Raw genomic sequence first — 20500 nt, forward strand, 5'->3', positions numbered from 1 at the left:
TGGCCTGCACAATTGCTCAACCTGACTCCTCCAGATTATTTTCTATGGGAGGCAGCGAAACAAGCAGTGTATAGCAATAGATCATGCATGATTGACAAACTACAAACCACATTTCAATTTGTTATACTGATGTTGGAGAAGGTCATTTTTATCTTTTATAAACTATTCCAGTTATTGTAAGAACTATTTCTATAAAATAATGAAACAAAAATACTAAGTAATAATTAAGAAAATTTTGTCATTGCACTTCCATAATTCCTGTGTACAGCAACATTCTGAACATATTGTACATTAGTCAGTTTCTAAATTTTATTTTCCAACCATCATTTATTAATTGGTTCATACTGACACACCATAGGCACACTTTGAACACATACACTACCACTTGTAGAACAAAAGATGCAACTAATATACTGACTGAAGCTGCAATACCTGACTAAAGCTGCATGACATTCAAACAAAGTTTTTGATCAACAAGGATACCTTTTATTCACTAAACCATTTAAAAGTTTACAACTTGTCTATATGGCCAAGAATCAAAACTATAAAATTACAAAATTATATAAAAACCAATACATAACAATTAATTTTACTTACCAACTGAATCATATTTATTTTAAACTTCATGCCATAACTCTTCATTAAGATATAGCTTTCATGTGGCTGCTCTACCACCAATTTAAAGAAATCTACAGACATCAGCAATATGCTTTCAAAAATATTGGAACTTTTTCTTTTACAATAAGGCTTTCAACCTTACAAGACATTTACCAGTGCTATTGGTATCTCCACTAAATACGGTATTCCCAATTATCCCCAAAAGAGTATTATGGAACGAAAAGAATCAAGTTCAATGTTTAATAATTTTCTAATTTTCAAACTGCTACCGGAGATTCAGAATATAATACAAAGCATCTAATATATTACAGTCTCTCAGACTCTTAGATTTCTTGATTGCAGTAATCATACTGATGCCGTGTAACTAGTTCTATATATAAACTAACTTTTTCAGCATTTTTATCGCATTTAATGTGATATAGATTTTGTATAAATCAGCAACACATTACAAAAAGTAAAATATTTCCCTTATTTTATATTTTTTTAATTTATATCATTTTGGTCAAATGTTTCATCACATACAAGAATATAAAAAACAAGAAAAAAAATTTGTAGCACATGAAAAATGCTAATTAGTATTCAAATCCAGAATATTTCAGATTAAAACTAAACATGCTAGCACTTTGCCATGTAGAAGTCGTAATACTCTGTTTAAAGTAACTGTTGTACTACTTATAGTCAAACATTTTTATAAAAATCTTGATTTAAATTGGTCTTAAAACTTCTATTTTTATACCTAATCACATGCCACTATCAGGTGAAGTTATATTAATACAGTACATTATATGATAAAGGTAGAATATTAAAATACACAGAATTTCATATAATACTCAAAACACATTGAAACATATGATTGTATGAGATGATGGTAGCAAACCTTCAGACGCACTATTCAGTGATCAGCAGTAAACTAGTACTGAAATATTTGGATAGTCTTTTTTGTGTACATTGCAAACACTGTTGTAAATAGTAGCATAGTTAGTTATTTTAAGTAGATTTTTATGCTTAATATACTTCAAATTTCTCATGTACCAACCTTTACTAAAAAAGAATACAGAAATAAAATTTTTGAAACAGTTTGTATAATATGGGTTATTATTTATTAAATGTACAACATAATTTGGATTTTATGATGTCAGTATTATTTTTCAGTTACAATTCCTTAAAACTGAAATAGAATTATAAGGGATGGCTGAAAAATAAAAAAATAAAATAAGTAACTAACAAATGAAATAAATGTGACAAAAATAGATTTTATTAGTTACAAAAACCTATGTTTTATTCCATCTAGTTACCATTTACAGCTACATATTTCTCCCAATGGTGAACCAATTTTCTTCTTTCATCAATAAAGAATGTGACCTCACCTTGCAAAGAATCCAAGTAGCTTTCCTTGATCCATGCAAACCCTTCACTTCACCATCCATGATGAAATGAAATATCCCTCTTGCAGAAAGAAATGAAATCACATTTCACCAAATATGGTAAATAAAAAGAGTGTGGAATAAGTTCAAATTACAACTTCACATGAGCCTTGGTGGTTAAAAGTGATGTGTGAAGCCGAGCATTTCTGCACTACAGAATTATCACCTCTGTGGATTGCCAATCACTACACGCACCTCCTAAGGTGTTTAAATGTCTAAGTATTGGACAAAATTTAGTCAACCCATTTTTAGGTAGTCAATCAGTACATGCATTTGAAATCCCAGAACACTGTCGAGAATATTTTTGCAGAGTTGTTTTGAATTTTTTTTATTGTAGCAAACTAAAGGTGTCAGTATTCCATAACTGCTGTTTTTCTACTGGGTCATAATGATGCATCCAAGTTTCATTTCCTTAATCACAATAATGTTTCAGAAGCTGTTCATCAAAACATTCCTTTCACTGTTGAGTTTTTTTGTGAGTTTGCATGGTACCTACAAAAAACAGATTTTATGGTAGCCTGATTGTGCAAATAATGTGTCCTACTAGTTGTTTCGATATGCCTACCTGTTGTTTTGTGATGTGACAGTCATTTTGGATCAATTGGTGCTTCTCATCAGTCTGGTTGACCACTGCAAGGTTCATCCTCAATATTTGCTTTATCAGATGCTGATGCACAAAATTTTATTCATGCATTGACTACGCAGGCGTAATTGACTCCATAACAACAGTGACTGCCATTAAATGAGATAGCACGAGTCAATGAGTTTTGGAATGAGTAAAGGAATGAAACTACAAGATGGCAGCACCTGTAGCTTTGTGTGAAATTTTGTTCTCACATTACATTCCATTAGTAACAATTAACTGTGCATTACATTTGAGCCACTTAAATTTAAATCCAAGTTGTAATCATTTTATTTAATCTGAAAAATTCCTGAAGGATAATCAATAGGTTTCCCATTTTCATTTTCAATCATTTTTCGTAATTATTGTGGTTCTGAATGATTCGGTGTTATTAAGCTTTTTGAATATGTTTTTAATATACAACACTATTTAATGTGTTGGTATATCTGCCAACATTGAAGTATTTCTATTGTGAAAAAAGGTACGAAAAAACATTATGAATGAATAACATACATTCTATCATGCATGCATACATGTTTGCACGTGCACGTGCACACACACACACAAAATAACTAAAAAACTGTGGGTTAGTAAAGTAAACAACTATCAATATTTACATGTACTTTTAAGTACATAGAAAACAAAACAAAAACAGAAACACTACAAAAGTTTATCTCATGATACTGTGATGGCATACTTCAAGGAAATCTCATGCTAACAATTTTTAAATGTATTTTGATAGCTTGATTAAAAGAAATACAAGGGTCATTCAATAATTTAACAGACACACACTTTTGTTGAAGGAAACACTTAATGCAGGCAACTGAAACTTCTGTGTTAGTTGGCATCCTTGTGAAGAGTGTTAGTCAGCTGTTTGATTAATATTTACATATACAAAACCTCTAAAGTCTTAGTTATGATCATGTGTCCGCTCGAAGAAAGTACTTTTGAAGAACAGTGTTTTGTGATCCGATTTTTTTGGAAAGTGTACAACTGTCAGAAATATTCTCTTGGATGAACAAAAAATATAGCAGTAGTTGCATGAACCATGAGAGTTTATATGTTTGGATAGAAATTTTAAAAGTGACTGCAAAAGCGTAACAGACAAGCACAGCTCGAGGCATCTGGTAACAGTGTTGACATCGACGTTAGATTCATGTATTTGTACATAGAGATCCCATGCAGACCTGATATGATCAAGCCAACTCCATGCACATTAACTCATACTTCGAGCACTCATAAAGAACATGGTAGGTGTCATCTAATTGTCCACATTGAGGACACATCTCAGAATCTACCAGGCTGAATTTCTTCTGCAGTCTGTCCCTAAAAACACCATGATCAGAAAGAAATTGCATCACATATTTATTAGGGTGTATCCCAGAGACGTCCTGCAAACCAACAACATTTTGAATGTGATCATGCATATAACGCCCACCCTCTGTCTCTCTGTCTCATCCCATCTGGTCTGCCACAAGGCACTGCCATGTTGTTCAATTTCTCAAATTTTACTTGGAGTCAGCTCACCGGACTTCTTGGCAACATACCGCTGCTGCTTCTCAGACGCAATCAAGTCTATCGGTTTCACGCCTGCAATCACCAAGACTGCCTCCCGTGATATAGTACTGTAACCACCAGTTATCGTTAACAATATTAGGCATTGAGCCCTTAATAATATATCCTAATAACTTTTATATTTTTTCCTATCTGCTCAAACAGGTGCTGCATATAGCAAAAAGTAGCCTCGCACATGCCTTTATACAGGATGCTTATGGTCTTAAAATTAAGATCCCAATCAGGATTGACCACACATCGAATACTGAAGAAGGCATTGCAGGTCTCCCCGCGATATATTGAAGGTGCTTCTTAAATTGCAATTTCTCATCAAGAAACACCCTGAGGTACTTTGTACCTTATTATACTTTATACACTGGCCTGTCAATTACCACACTCATCACATGAAGTATGGCATCCTCAGTACCCTTTCTGGGATGAAATCCGTACTGATTCTCCATCTATAATCTTTGTGGGGTTAACCTCTCATTTATACACACATAGAGAACCTTTTCAAAGACCTTACCAAAAGCCATACGCAACGTCAAGGGCCTATACGAAGAAGTAACAGCAGGATCCTTGTCACCTCCTTCAAACAACAATTTTACAATTCCCTTCTTCCAGCACACATATCCAACAAACAACAATTTATTAAAAATTCATGTGACAACTCTCACACTCACCCTAACCGAGTGAACAAGAAGCTCCACCATTATTCCATCAAAGCCTGGTGCCTTGCCCCTACCTAAACAACAGATAGCTTGACACACCTCAGCCTCAATAATCTCTAAGGACACAGCACCCCTGTGAAACTGAGCGACTTCTTGCAGCACCTGTAGACGGTATGTAATCTCTCCAGCTTCACTATCATCAGGTAGTAAATCATCTAAGTAATTTGTGTAAAATTTCAGAATTACCCGAAATTACACCAAATCTGGTCAAGAGAGCAGACAAAAGAACATTTGTTTGTCCTTTGTGCACCACGATCCTATATACTATGCCCCAGGGATCCTTTTTCCCTACTAACGAACAAAGAAACGCCAGGAGTCCCTTTTCAAGGTCTGGAATTTATGAGAGTAATGAGATCTCAGATTTCTGTATTCAGCAACAAGAACTGCCCGTCGTTCCAGATCATCCTCATGTTGAGAAGCTCTCCACAAACGACAAACAGCCCTCTTCATGCCTGACAGTTCCCTATTCCACCATGATGCAATCTTCTCTCAACTGGAACTTCAGGGAATTGAACACTCAGCGGCATCAATAAAAGCGCCAACAAACCAAATGCAAATCTTCCAAATCCAGACTAATCCAAAAGTTGAAACCTGATCAAAAGAAAATCAACAAACTTATTCCAGTCCATAAACCTGCGCAGGATATGACCCTGCTGAACTGGAACATTACATCGGTAGTGCTCACTGAAGCCACCAGCAATCTTATAGACAATCTGTCGATGATCACTTGAGGCATCATCAACTACCTTCCAATACAAACATTGGCAGGGATAAACCTACCAACGGTAACATGTTTATTCCATCAAACAATCAATGCCCATCTACACCTACATAGGTGGGCAACCCACCAGGTATACCATACCTGGTGGGTTGCCCACCAGATCATGCTGAGCTAAAAAGCCCTCTCTATTAATTCACCGCCATCATAGGAGAAACCGCTATACCTAAGAGTGACTTAGCATTCACATTCACACCTATAAGGATTGGACCAATGCCAGAGAACCGTAGGATTTAATTCCAGACTTCCTATTCATCAGCAAGGTCTCTATACTGGAAATATGAACTAGCAACATACAGATGCAAGTTCTGAACATCCTCACGGACAACGACAAAATGATTATTCAAGAGCTGTCGAATAAAAACACAATCAAGCTCCCTTCTGCACAAAACAGCTGATATGCTTCCAGAACTACAATAGAACTTTTTCCAATGAGAAAAACCTGGCAGATCACCAGACACAATAGATGGATGCTGCAATAAAACAACATCCAATCTTCTACGTAATGCAATCTCTCTGAACTCAACCTGAGCAATTTAAACACCTTGTGCATTTAACTGACCAAATCTAATCATTTAACAAAATGGAATTACAGTACATATCGAAAGCTCTCTGGTAACATCCACAATCTTTACTATTCACAGAGTGCTTATGATCCTTTCAAAGACATTTGCAATTAATAAAAGTCAGACCCTCCGACTTCTTTGGACACTCCTCACACATGCCCATCACCACAATGGGTGCAAACTGCAGGATGTTTACAGAACTTAGCCCTGTGATCAAACCTGCAACACTTAAAACAGCACTGGACATCTAAATACTCCTTGAACTTACACGAAGAGAAGTCTACAAACAATCTGCCCTTCGCAGTGAAGCTCTTGAAATGTTTAGGACTAAGCTCGAAAATCCCATGGTAGTCTTCCGCCTTGTGCTTACCCAATTTAATAATAGACACTCAGACTTGAATGTAGCCTCAACCATCTGAGTATTTTGTTTCTTAATAAGAGCCATTAATTCTTCCTCAGACAGCCATCGATCTATGTCATAGACAGTCACTTCAGGACACCTCTTACCTTTAGGGATGACTTTCATGTTAGACTTTCTGACTTTAAAGGAGTCAGAGATGATGCACAGTTTCTTTGTCATCAGCAATGAGAACTAAACCATTTTTCGTCTCTCTAATATTACAAATTCTCAGGTTCCACCTCCTTTGTCAAAGAATAACTTAGGACAACCTAAAACTTGTCCTTCATCTCATTAGTTGTTTTATTAGTTGCCCCCTCCTTTAGGTTGATGAACACAACCTCTGGCTTACGGGACAGACTAGCCTCCCGCCTCTCTTTCAACACCTCTGCATACGATTTACGCTGAGGCAACCCCTGCTGTGGAAGCAAGAGAGGGGCGGAAACTATCTCCTGGATAACCTCTCTCACTTCAGGCTTAACAGCCAATTTTTCATAGCCTTGAATAAAGGCTTTGAGTTCCCTGATCTTAGGAAAAATCTTACCTCGCATATTAACCTTAGTACTTCTTGGGTTTTCCAAAAATTAAATCATTAAGTCATACTTCTCTTAAAACATCCATACTAATGGGATTGAACCTCCAGCCCTCCCATTACCTTTAGAAAACTTCTTAATCATTAATTGATCTTTATTCTTTCCAGTCCGCGAAGAACCAGAAGCACTTGCTCGTGACTCCTCATTCCCAGAAGAGGATGAGGTGTCAACGAGTTCAATCTCAATCGTTTCTGTAATTTTCTCACGAGGTTTAGCCTGCTAGGACTTACTTTTTTCCTTCAGTTTCAGACATTTCTGAAATCATGAACACAGTAAAAAACAGTACCCTAAACACAAGATGCACACTTATGTAGTAAATAAACAACAGCCAATGGTGAAACACCTTAACAAAATAACTACCAATAGAAACACAAGTACGGCAACCAATAAGAAACAATGTAAACGAAATTGTTGCTAATAAACAATAACAACTTATAATAAATACCAAAATAAATAATTAAATTAAACAATTTAAACTGAACTAAATATTTATAATTTTATAATAACTTAAATAAAAATTAATACTAAACTGTCCGAGTCAGCCCCAGTCACAAAAAGGCCAAACACACTATTACTTATACAAGTGACCTAGATGATAACAGGATAAATTTTTAATTGTGATGAAACCTGAATACATAATTTTGAGCTGAAGTCCAAGCATCAAAGCATGGAGTGGAAACACCCTGAATCACCTAAAGATTCAAAACGCAACCATCAGCTAGTAAGGTCATGTTAGCCATCTTTTTGAGTGCCCATGGTTCGATTTTCTGATTATTTGGATGAGCAACGCACTATCAACAGTCTATACTCGTTAGCCTTGATTGAGAACAATGTCGTGCCTGCATTGAAGAGGAAATATCTGAGATGACAGAGGAAAGGCATGCTGCTTCTTCAAGACAACACTCGACTTCATATGGCACAACTGATGCAGGAAACTATTGGCAAAGTGGGTTGGGAGCTCCTACCTCATCCTCCTTACAGCCCTGACCTTGCCCCTTCAGATTTTTTTCTGTTTGGTCAGATGAAAGACTCTTTATGTGGCACCAAGTTCAACGACAATGAAAAGGTAAACAAAAAAGTACAAAGCTGGCTTTGGGATCAAGGTAAAGAATTCTTTACTCAGGGGATAAGAAGACTCGTAAAAAGATGGAACAAGTGCAGAAAAGTTGGTGGAGATTATGTGGAAAAGTAGGCAAAAAATTGTATTTATTTAATAAATAATTTTTATTGTATTGTATTGTATTTGTCTGTTGAATGACCCTCATATAAAGGAATAATTTTAAATCTTAAAAACTCAACAATTTCTGAGCACAAAATAACATATTTAAAACAGTAGAAATCACATGGTACAGACTGGTACTTTATTTAAATAAGACTACCATATTCCACATACCTATCTGGAATGAACATGTTAACATCTCCTAAATATACTACTTTGTAAAACTAACTTTTGCAGCCATATCATGAAAAAATAATTATAAAAATACAAAATACTGTAATAATAGCATAATTAAGTCTACTTACATTTGTTTTTTTTCCTAATTGGATATAATTCACCTTTAATACAAATTTTTTCCCCTTTTCTAATCATTCTGTACACATTTATGTTATCTCTAAAAAATAAAAACAAAAAGATCAGAATAAATTACCAAAATGTATAATCACTCTGCACATAGTAATATTTTTTAAAACTATTATTTATGTATAATTATGAGAATAAAACGAGTAAAACATCCAAAATATGAACTTTTTTTACACTTATAAACTCTATTAATAACAAAGAGGTGATTGATTTAATCTAAAGAACTATAAGCAAGAATTAGCAAGAACACAGAAGGCACAAGAAATATTCTGTACATATGTTAATCTTTACATGAATTATTTTCTATGATGTTATTTTTTTTATTTTCAGAAATACAACCTCAAATATATATTTTTTATGATCTGATAGATAATGCTTTTGTTAGCCAAATACTACAAATGGAGTTTCTTGTTATATGAAAGAGAAGCATGAACGATGAATATTGAGAGAAACTGCCTTAAGGCTTGAAATATGGAGAAGAATGAAAAAAGTAAGATGATGAAAAAATGAGGAATGAGGAAGTAATGAACAGGAATAGAGAAGAAAGATCACTTATGCTGGTAGTACACGAAAGAAAAGGAAACTGGGTAGGGAATGTGGTTAGAGGAAATTGAATCTGGACAACTCATTGGAAGGATTATTGGAATAAGAAAGAATTGAGGAAGAAGGATGAAGTTAATAGATGAGGTGAAAATTAAAAACAACAAGAGGATGAAGGAGAAGGCTTGGGACAGGTACGGATGGATGGAGACAGCAATGGGATAAGGGACCTGCCACCAGGCAGAATACCAGATAATAAAGATGAAATAATGCTTTGAGTTATAAGAGACATTACAGAATAATTATATATCATTAATACGTACAAAAAAGCATGTGAACCACTACTAATGATGCTATCTTTATAAAAAAATCAGATGTCCATATGTTTGTATACACACTGGCTTAAATCTCAATAATTGCTGGACCGATTTGAATGATTCATAACTACGAATTTATTGAACTTTGAGGATCCACATTCTTGAAGGTACAAAAAAAGTCTTTCTAAGAATTTTCTAAAAACTTTCCTACAAATATTTCTAGAATTACCCTCAGATATTTTTATCTGACGGTAGTCCTTGACCAAAAACTTGACTTGGAATCAGAGAAGAGATAGGACATATCAAAACTACAAGGGCTCTAGGTGCCCAGAATCTTTTTTAGGATTTGGAACATGAACCCTATTATGACGTATCGGTCTAATCAAAATGTTAATCAAAACCAAAGAAGCAGTAATGTGCCTGATTGGCTTTTGGAAATTACGTATCAGCCAACAAACTATATATCACAAATGTTAGCTGATTATAAAATTAGTTCATCAATTATGAGGGATGTTAAAAAAACATATGTTTCAAGTCTACAGTCATGAATATTGCCTGAGCTTTTTCAGCCACGAGGTAATATAGCTCTAGTTTAATAACACTATGCTAGTCTCAGTGCCGCAAATTTCTGGTCCAGATTGATAACCCATTAAAATGAATGCACAGTTGTTAGCTTATGTCCAAAAATAAAAAGGTATGGATGTTTTTTATGAGCCAAAAATCATAAACTTTCAAGAAACATTTGCATAACCCTAAGGGTCAGATGTCACAGACATCATGAATGTACAACACTGGATTGAGAATTCAGTATATCAAATGACTCCCAAATCTGAATAGCTACGTATCAGAACAATGATTTCATTGAAAATCAATGTCAATCATCATATTCAAATTCATAGGCTTTAATTTCTGTTGGCAGCAGTACATACAAGTTTTTATAATGGCCAAACAGTCAAGTACATTACCATTAACTGAAAAAGATTTATCAGATTGTATACAAGAAATAAAAATTTTACATACTGTCATTTTCAAGAGTGAACAAGTGAGCCTACCGTAACAGAAACCATGTGCTTTGCTTTTGAAATTGCAATGGTATGAAAACATGATTCATCCATCATACAATCCTAACCTCATCCCCACAAACTTGAACATCTTGAAAGAATACATTTTGCCAAAAATGAAAAACTAAAGGAAACGATCAGGACATTTGTATATAAAATGGAAGAAAACTTCTTATGAGAGAAATTTGATAATCTTATTTAAGTTTTAAAAAAAATGTTTTTCCAATTTCAAGAATTACAGTGGAACAATGTTTACCCTAACAGAGCTTTTCAAGGTTAAATTTGGATAGTTGGAAAATTAAAAATGTTCATCAAACGTACTGGGGATATTATCTGATGTTTAATAGATATCACACTTAATAAAAAGATGAAAGAACAAAAAAATAAATCTATTTCAGTAAAATTAAAGATACTCAGAACATATGTACAATGTAATAAAAAACAGATACAGTAATACGTTACAAAACATCTAATTAGTAGAAATTTTCTAATAAAAGAATCAGAATTTACAAAAATTATTCAAAAGAAATTAAAATTTACTACTCTACTGTTTTATAAAGTATGTTATTTAAAAAAAATTATAAGAAAACTTACAAAAAAATGTATTGAAAAATGTATTGTTTCATCAATGATATAAGCAAAGTGTTCTTCATAATTTTTCAAAAAGTCTTTAAATTGCTGAATAAATTTATTTTCTGCTGGGATGACTGCTGATAAATTTTACTCCTTCAATTTCAAACTGCCATTTTTAAACAGCATCCATGACATTCTTTAGAATTTTGAAGTTACCTCATACTTCCTTTAAAGTTTTCATCAGGTCACCTCTTTGACGCTTTCTTCATTGTCTTCCTGGAAAAACCTGCTTCTTGTTTGTTGAGTTGCAAAACATAATTCATAATGGTATTTTCATTTTTCTTTTTGACTGGAATAGTTAATGTTCCTATGACATATTCATCTGCTAATGACTTACTGAATACACTGTATTCCTAAGATTTCAACTTCTTCTTTCACTGATAAAACAACTCATTTCTGTTTTGTTGGAGACATAATGTTAAACAACCCTAACAATATCAATACATATGATAACAGCACTAGAGTTAAATTAATTATTCATATGGGACTCTTAATTTCACAGTATTTGTAGAGGTATAATGATACAGTATTAAAATATTCTAGTGAGTAATACTGTGCGATTCTATAATGAAGTCATGAAAATTAAACGTCCTGCTTGAAATTATGAAACTTAGGTAGGACAAAGAATACAGTAACGATGAAATCTGTTCTGGCCTAATGTATATGCACAACAGAATAAAAAAAAACATTACATCATAATTCATGCTTGATCAATTAATGTGTTTTCAACAATCTTTTCAGAAGTTAATTTTATAATTAATTTAATACATGCCAAAGTTGTCTATATGTTTGCTGTACACATTGCAAAATATTATTTAAAAACCTAGTAAAAGCAAAGATCAATAAAAATAAATTTCATGCTGAAGTAAAATTTTATCTGAGATTTTTTAAATAAAATATTAATTTTTTTTAAATTACCTAGTGCAGATGTAAGCAGTCCAAATAGTTTTCTTCTCAATCAGCTTCTCAATGTGCTTAGAGAAATGAAATATCTAAATGTATTTTTTCTTAATGTTTTTTTTTTTTTTTTAATTTGATAATAAATAGATTTTTTTTAAAAAATACATAAACATTTTTTGAATATGCTTTTTGTGGCTTCCCAAAAGCAGATGATGTTGTAATGTACCCAAGTCTATGACTGGGCCTGAAAATTTAAAAGATAGAATGAAACTATAGAAAATGAATCACAATAGGTGTTCAAGGACAAGTGTGATAGATGTCAACATTTGATCAATCTGTGACTAATGGTACATTATAGTGATGAAATTACTTTTGAAGTGGGTATCAGTAATGGATGTATCCATTCCATTATCACAAAGCACCTTGGCTTCTACGACTTCTATGTGAAGTTTCAAGAATTTTGATTCAAAATTAAAATAGAACCAACAGGAAAATTACCAAAGGATCCTGAATCCATTTTAATGAGAAAATCATTTCTTGTAGTCAGTCGTGATTCATTGCTACTTCAGAGTCAAAATCAGTGAGAATGAAGTGATGTAGGAGTGGACAATGTTTGCCAAGTGTGTAACCATTCTAAATTTTGTTGGTTACAAACGATATATATATTATGTCATAAAGAAAAAAGTTTCAATATTTTCAAAAGTAGTTAATATTCAATTGGCTTAGCTGATATTAAAAACAGAGAATAGGCAATAGTATTATATTATTTTAATAGTTAAATAAGCGTAATTAGTTTAATACGAAATTGTATTTCATAACTTTGTTTTTTGATGTATGACATGGTCTGGATAGCCAGACGGTGATGTCATCGTGGACTGGTGAGTGTGTATACTTTCTCAGAAAAAAGTGTGTACGTGCATAAAATACGAACGAGCGTCTGGTGGGGGAAGCCAGACTGACATTCTTTGTTTCGGGACTAGTGTGAATTTAGCAGTCATGGAGTGGAGACGTGATTTGAATTGGCTCGCACGGAAGTGGTGATGTGTTCTTTGTTCGATGAGACAGGACAGTGAAACTGGGTAAACAGGTGTATTCGATGCAAGGTCATCATTATTTTTATATGTGCAGGAAAGTATCCTTATGTATATGAAGAGAAAAATTAATGATATGATTTGAAAAAATTATTTTCTTGTATTGTTAATGTTAATTACTTTATTTTATAATTTTTTTAAATATGACAGATGAGTAGTGTGGAAATATGTTTTCTATGATTCCACATATATGATTCAAAATAATTTTGGTATGCTTAATATGTTCAATTTATGTTAAAAAATTTTTTTCGTATTGTTAATGTTAATTATTTTTTTAAATTTTAATAATATACATGTGATCAGACTACATAGCCCTAGTACAATTTTTCGTTGTTCCCCCCTTAATTTGAATTGTTTTGTGATTGAGCTTTTATTTTATATTGATTCTACAATGAGCTTTTCAAATTAAATTTTCTTTTTTTTTAATTTGGAAGCAAGCTCGCAAGTGAAGGCAAAAATGCATCCTCAGCTTTAAAGTCTTTGCAACCATCTTTTGGAGCTGCATATTGCTCACTGATTTTCTCAATGAAAATCATACTGTGAATACTGCATCCTACTGCTACCTCTTGGACATAGTAAAAGCCACCCACAGCAACAAAAGGTACCATCATCCAGTCCTCCTATGATTCTCCTTTATGAAATAGCTAGGCCTCAAACAGTTGTCAGCACTCATGCTAACAACTAGATGAAATTTACTGTGAAACCTTAGAACATCCTTCATGCTGTTCAGATTTATTCCCTGTAATTTGTTTTGTTTGCCTGTTGAAGGATGCACTGGGATGACAGCAATTTCACAGCGACAACAAAATACAGCAGTTTGGACACAACTGGCTTGTGAGGCATTCTTAAACTATTAAGAAGCGATCCACAAGCTCCTCATACAGTGGGAAAAATGTGTAGAACTTAAGGAGATAAGCAATAAATATGTTTTGAATTTTTATACTGTACTAATAAATTTTAAAAGCGTACACCAGTTTATATTTAAGTGACCTTGCAACAGTTGTATTTCATTCTAGTTTTCACCAGACTCACTCTAATTCCATATAGGACCTCCAATCCATATACGAATCAACCTAAATATATTAAATAATAATAATAATTTAATTACCTCGCTCTAACATACAGATTGGCCATATCACTTTCCAATAATTTAATAGTTACAACTTCAAAATCTTTAAATGCTGAGATAATATCATCCTTACTAACATCAGCTGATAAACCTGCAAAATGAAAAAAATAAATAAATTCATACAAAAGCTTTTTTTTTACAATTACATGAAAACTATGAAAACAAGCTTTTATGACATTTTTATTAATGAATTATTTTTTTATTAATTGAGAAAATGGCAAATCAAAGAAAAATATAATGTAATAGTTCAGTTGCACAAACATTTTTTAATGATAATGGTAAAAGTAGTGGATAGAATATTAACAGAAATGGCAAACTGGATTTGAAGACACACCTTAAAGAGCAGAGCCTGGTTGGGTAAAATGGTGACTCTGGGAATAATGTCAGGAATTTTCTATCACAAAAGAATAAGTTATGTGAAAAACTGTGGGTAAGATCTGAATTTAAAAAGATTAGAGATTTGAAAAATAATAAATACAAGACAATGAAAACAATGAGTACAAAATAAGATGCTGGATGTGGATGTGGATAGAACGAAAATGTGTTAAGGTGGATTAGTGTTATTACTTAAATGGGTAAAATCAAAAATGGGAAGGTTAGAAGTGTTAAAGAGATGTATAAAAACTAGTTCTACGATAGAAATATACAGTAGTTTGATAATGTTATGACAAGATAATAATTGTGCGAGCAGAAGGATTAATAAGCCTGTGAAGAGTACCAGAGGAAGGTGAATGATGAGAAAATGGATGGATAGGATACCTGTAGAATCAAATGGGGAAGGGAAAAAGATGAAATAAAGTAGACTGGGTAAAGGAAAAATAATTTCCTAAAAGGAACCAGCACTCTTAGCATTTAAGGATGCTTGAAAGAACTTTTAAAACATTGCTACAATAATTAATTTTTACTATTGCTATAATTTATGCCACCACTATAACACCTTAGTGTTACGCGGAGTAAATGCTGCTATCAGCAGCAATGTTATGACCTAAAATGAAAAGCTTCTTTTTCTTAGTCACAAGGTCCTTTAAAATAAAAAAAATCACAGAAAATTCCAATTTACATCCTACATATGAGGTCTGTTGAGAAAATAATCAAACATTTTTAAATACACACCAACGGAGATATTTAGTGATGTGTGGTTGGCAACATTGTATTCCGCATAACCTCCTCTATAACCACATGTTCTTGGATTGTTGATATCTCGTTTAGTTTTCATGTTATTATTATTTGAGTGCAATGTGTTTACGTGTTAGGAGCAATTTTTGTACTGTGTGATTTTCAGGACCGACGATACAATGTAAAATTTTGCATGAAACTGGGAAAACTTTCACAAAAACATTTCAACTTTTGAAACAAGTTTACAGGGATGATGCTCTGGGTCGTACGCAATGTTATGAATGATTTTCATGATTTAAAAGTGGACATCAGTTGATTAAAGATGATGCTCGATTAGAAAGGCCTTCGACTTCAACTGATGACACCTGCGATCAGAAAATCAAAGATCTGGTGCGTGTAAATGTCAGAGAACTTGTAGAAGAGGTTAGCATCTCAGTTGGATCATACCATGAAATTTTGACTGAAAAATTGAGCATGCATCGAGCGGCAGCAAAGTTTGTTCCTTGTTTGATGACCAAACAGCAGAAAGAACATCGAGTGGATGTTTGTCAGCAACTTCTTGAATAAGCCAATGACAATGAAACATTCATACAAAAAATTATAATGGGAGATGAAAGCTGGGTTTACAGCTACAATATAGTGAGACAAAAGTACAAATATCATAATGGATTGATAAAGGATTTCTATGCCCCAAAAAGTAAGTCAGTCTCTATCCGATGTCACAGTGATGGTCTCTGTTTTTTTAGATTTTAATGGAATTGTGCATTTTGAATTCTTGCCTCAAGGTTAAGCTATGAACTATCAAGGTGTTTGATTTGCGATTTTTTCTTATTTCTGTAATTAAAATAAATGATGAAAGGATACTGTTTCGAGACTATTGATGACATTAAAGCAAATTCATCTAGGATCTTAAAGGCCATTTCAATATAGCTACCCAGGACTGCTTTGCAAAGTGAAAACACTACTAGGAAAAGTGAGTGAATAGGGGAGGGGAGTGTTTTGAAGGGGGACAAGGACGAATAATCTGTAAAATTAATAAGAATTAAAAAAATTAACAGACCTCATATAAAATCAAATTAAAACACAACTTTAGAACGTCAGAATTATAAATTTTAATAAAAATATTTAATAATGTATCTTAATTTTTTGATAGTGTTTCTTCAATATTTTCACATTTTCAAAAACACAAAAGTCATTTTATCCAATTTATACTGGGTGATTCAAAGAAACGGGAAATTTTGAAAGTTGTGTTGGTAGCCGTGGGCGATTGGTACCACTTGATAAGCGGCACCAACCTCTCTAACCTAAACTGCCATTTAGTTATCATGGATCCTTGGAATCGTGCGCAACATGCATTTGCTATCAAAGCGTTTTACAAAAACAATGACTGTGTGGAGGGAGCGCGTAGAGAATTTCGCCGTCATTTTAATTTGGGACGCCACGACCGTGTTCCATCAGCACATGCAATTAAAACATGGATATCTAATTTTGAGGAAACTGGTTTGGCAATGAAAAAGAAACCTCTAGGCCATGAGCGAACCGTCTGTACATCACAGAATGTTCAAGCTTTACAAGATGCTGTCACGCAAAGTCCACATCGATCAATCCGTCGTCTCTCAGCATCTTTACAATTGCATAGTTGAAGTGTTCGAAGAATGTTAGTGAAGGACTTGCAATTCCATCCATACAAGTTGCAGATCGTCCAGGAACTAAAACCGAACGATGCAGTTGTGAGAGCACAATTCTGTAATGTAATGGTTCAGAAGATTATTGAAAACGATGAGTTTGTTCACGAACTGTGGATGTCAGATGAAACGCATTTCCACCTCAGTGGATTTGTTAACAAGCAAAATTTCAGATACTGAGCACAAGAAAATCCTACACAGCTACACCACCTTCCGTTGCACAGCCAGAAAGTGACCGTGTGGTGTGCTATGTCATCTTACGGTATTATAGACCCTTATTTTTTTGAGGATGACAACGGTCTTGCGATTACAGTGACGTCGGCTCGTTACGTAGCCGTGCTTGAAACCTTTGTTGTGGAACAACAAAAGAGATTTCCCCAAATTCTTAACACAGCCTGGTTTCAACAAGACGGAGCAACATCAGATACTGCACGAATATCGATGGCATCTGTACGCCGATTGTTTGGACAATGTGTCATTTCACGAAATGACGGTGACATTAGATGGCCTCCCAGATCGCCTGATCTCTCAGCTTGCGATTACTTTTTGTGGGGTCACCTTAAAAGCAAAGTGTTCCACAGTAGACCTGCTACAATGGAAGAACTGAAGGCAAAGATTCGAGAAGCAATTGCGGAAATTCCAGTTGAGATGTTACGTCAAACCATGAACAATTTAACGAAGAGACTTCATGAGTGTTTACGTAGAAGAGGAGGTCACTTGCAAGATGTCATCTTTAAAAAATAAACTAAAATGTATGTATCCTAAAATGTTAACATTTGTACAATTACATGAAATAAAATTCATTTTCAAAAAAAAATTTTTCATTAACGCTATTTAATTTTTTAAATTTCCCGTTTCTTTGAATCATCCTGTACTTAACTAAAGAAATAAGTACATCTAATATTTAGTACATATTTAGTACAAAATTTTTCTGAAAACCAGACTTTTAATTTTTTTAGTAGTAATAATAACTGGTATAAAACAGTGCTTTTTTTATTGACATTTTTATTCCAATATCATTTATAAAGCCAAATATGTGTACGATGCCTCTTGACACCACTGGCCTCCTGAATAATCCATGTTCTGTAGGACCACACACACCATTTGGCAGCGACTGGATTTAAAGGTTTCATATTAATCAATTTTAATTTATGTGCAATATAATTACTTTATTATGTAAACTATTATTGGTTTTAAAATCTATTTACCTAAGATATTTTTAATCCCATATTTATGTTTTTTATTCTTATTATACTGTCAAAAATTAGGCACCCACGCCACAAAACTCTACTCATTACACATAATTCCTTTTTAGGATTGTACAAATTAGCCATTTTTTCATAAATAAAAATCAATTAAACATTGTATTTTCTGAAAATTATTACCTGCAGCTTGTTCATTATTGCAAAAATGAAGAGCTCTCATTATTATTGTAAATCTATTCCGGCCCATATAATTATGGAAAACCAGTATATTAAGCAATAAGTAACCAATTATCTTTTATTGTGTTCAATTTAATGTTCCCCATATATAAAACAAGTTCCAGAAACATGCAAAATTTGTCTTTTGTTACAGCTTTCCATGATAAATGAGATTTAGGATGATAAATTTTTGTTCTAAGACTTCTGCATAATTATTCGTTTCATTGACAGTCAAATTAAAAAAACTTATGAGCTAGTAGTTGAAATTCATTTACTGGCTTATCATCAATTGGAACAGGAATACAAAGACCAGGATTTTCAACAAAATAAATTTTTTTTTAATTCTGGTGGACAGGTCACCCACGACATTATTCGCCACTTTTGTATTTGTTGTACATTGCGTGCTTTTTTTGTACTGGTATATTTGTATCAATGTCATTTTCAGTTATCTAAATATCCTCATTGGTTTCAGTTTCTCCGTGTATAGTTTGCACAGAAGAGTGTCAGTCAGACTTTCACCATCACTCAAATCACTTTCACTACCCGATTTGACATCATTCTCAATTAAATATTCAAATTCACTTTCGGCACTAAATTCACTGTTTCTACTCTTATTTTCCAAAATCTGTTTTAGTTCTTCCGCAGATAATTTCATTTTAACATTAAATCATTGTCTCTTTGACTGAGATGGACCCAGGATTTCACAATCAGCCATTACAAAAATAACGGAAAAACCTTGGGACCAGAAACAATTTTATAACACTAAGTATTAAACTAACACGCCATATAAAGGTTACCACTTGAACTGAAAGACTGGCATAAGTAAAATGTATTCCATATGACATATGCATAGGCCATCATATGGCACCAACAGCCCTGATATAACTGCCTAGTGGCACCAATTGGCAGCTGTAGCACTCAATGTGCTAATTATTCTGATTATTATTCTCCATTACTTATTTTCATACACAATATTATGAAATTAAATACCTGAGGGGATAAAACAATATATACATTACTAAACTTCAAATAACATTTAAATGAACCCAGAAAGAATATAAATAAATAAACAAGCAAGCAGAGAAAAACATAAAATATTAATTTATTAAATTATTTTCAGACATAAAAGGATTTTTCATAAAAATTATAAAAACATGAATGGTCTACAAGCGAAATTAAAAATGAGCTGTATGGTACAGAAGCCAGCATCAGCAGTAAACATAAATAATATGAATGAAGTATGATGCTGATCCATGAAAATAATATTGTAACTGTAACATTGCTATTGCATTGCATCTGCAATATTTCCTATTACAGATTAGAGATAATAATTAATGATATGTAAACTGTTATTCAACTAAGTTTTTCTGTAGTTAAGATTGTCAAAGTTATAGTACTTATAACCTTTTAATGAAAGAAAAAATTATGCGTTTTAACAGCTATAATAAAATAAAAAAACCGTGAAAATAAAAACTTGAATAACAAAATCTACTACTTTTCTTTTGTACTTGATCTTTGGCATAAAACTTCAAAATTGACCTCTTTCTGTGAAAAAATATATTATTCATGTATTACCACAATGTAATAGAGAAGTGTGACTAATAAAGATAACAATGTCAAATTAAAAAATGTCCACACTCCAGCAAAAAATGGCATCATTGCATCACTATCTCTAGTTTCCACTAAATAAAAACTACAACTAAAGTTATTCATTAAGTTTTATTCTATAAAAAACAGTTTAC

The 20500-nt window shown here is 33.1% G+C and overlaps 1 protein-coding gene across 4 annotated transcripts in view; it reads right to left on the reverse strand.

Moving 5' to 3' along the window:
* LOC142331740 (uncharacterized) overlaps positions 1 to 20500 on the reverse strand; it is a 54997-nt gene that overhangs the window by 18455 nt on the left and 16042 nt on the right. For all 4 annotated transcript variants that reach the window (XM_075377796.1, XM_075377797.1, XM_075377795.1 and 1 more), the window contains exons 3-4: positions 14516 to 14627; positions 8808 to 8896 (exon numbers count right to left, since the gene is read on the reverse strand). In XM_075377796.1, coding sequence (XP_075233911.1) covers positions 8808 to 8896; positions 14516 to 14627 — 201 coding nt within the window. The remainder of the gene's footprint in view (positions 1 to 8807; positions 8897 to 14515; positions 14628 to 20500) is intronic.

Source organism: Lycorma delicatula, chromosome 10, assembly GCF_047948215.1.
Source record: "Lycorma delicatula isolate Av1 chromosome 10, ASM4794821v1, whole genome shotgun sequence".
NCBI classification, from domain to species: Eukaryota; Metazoa; Arthropoda; class Insecta; order Hemiptera; family Fulgoridae; genus Lycorma; species Lycorma delicatula.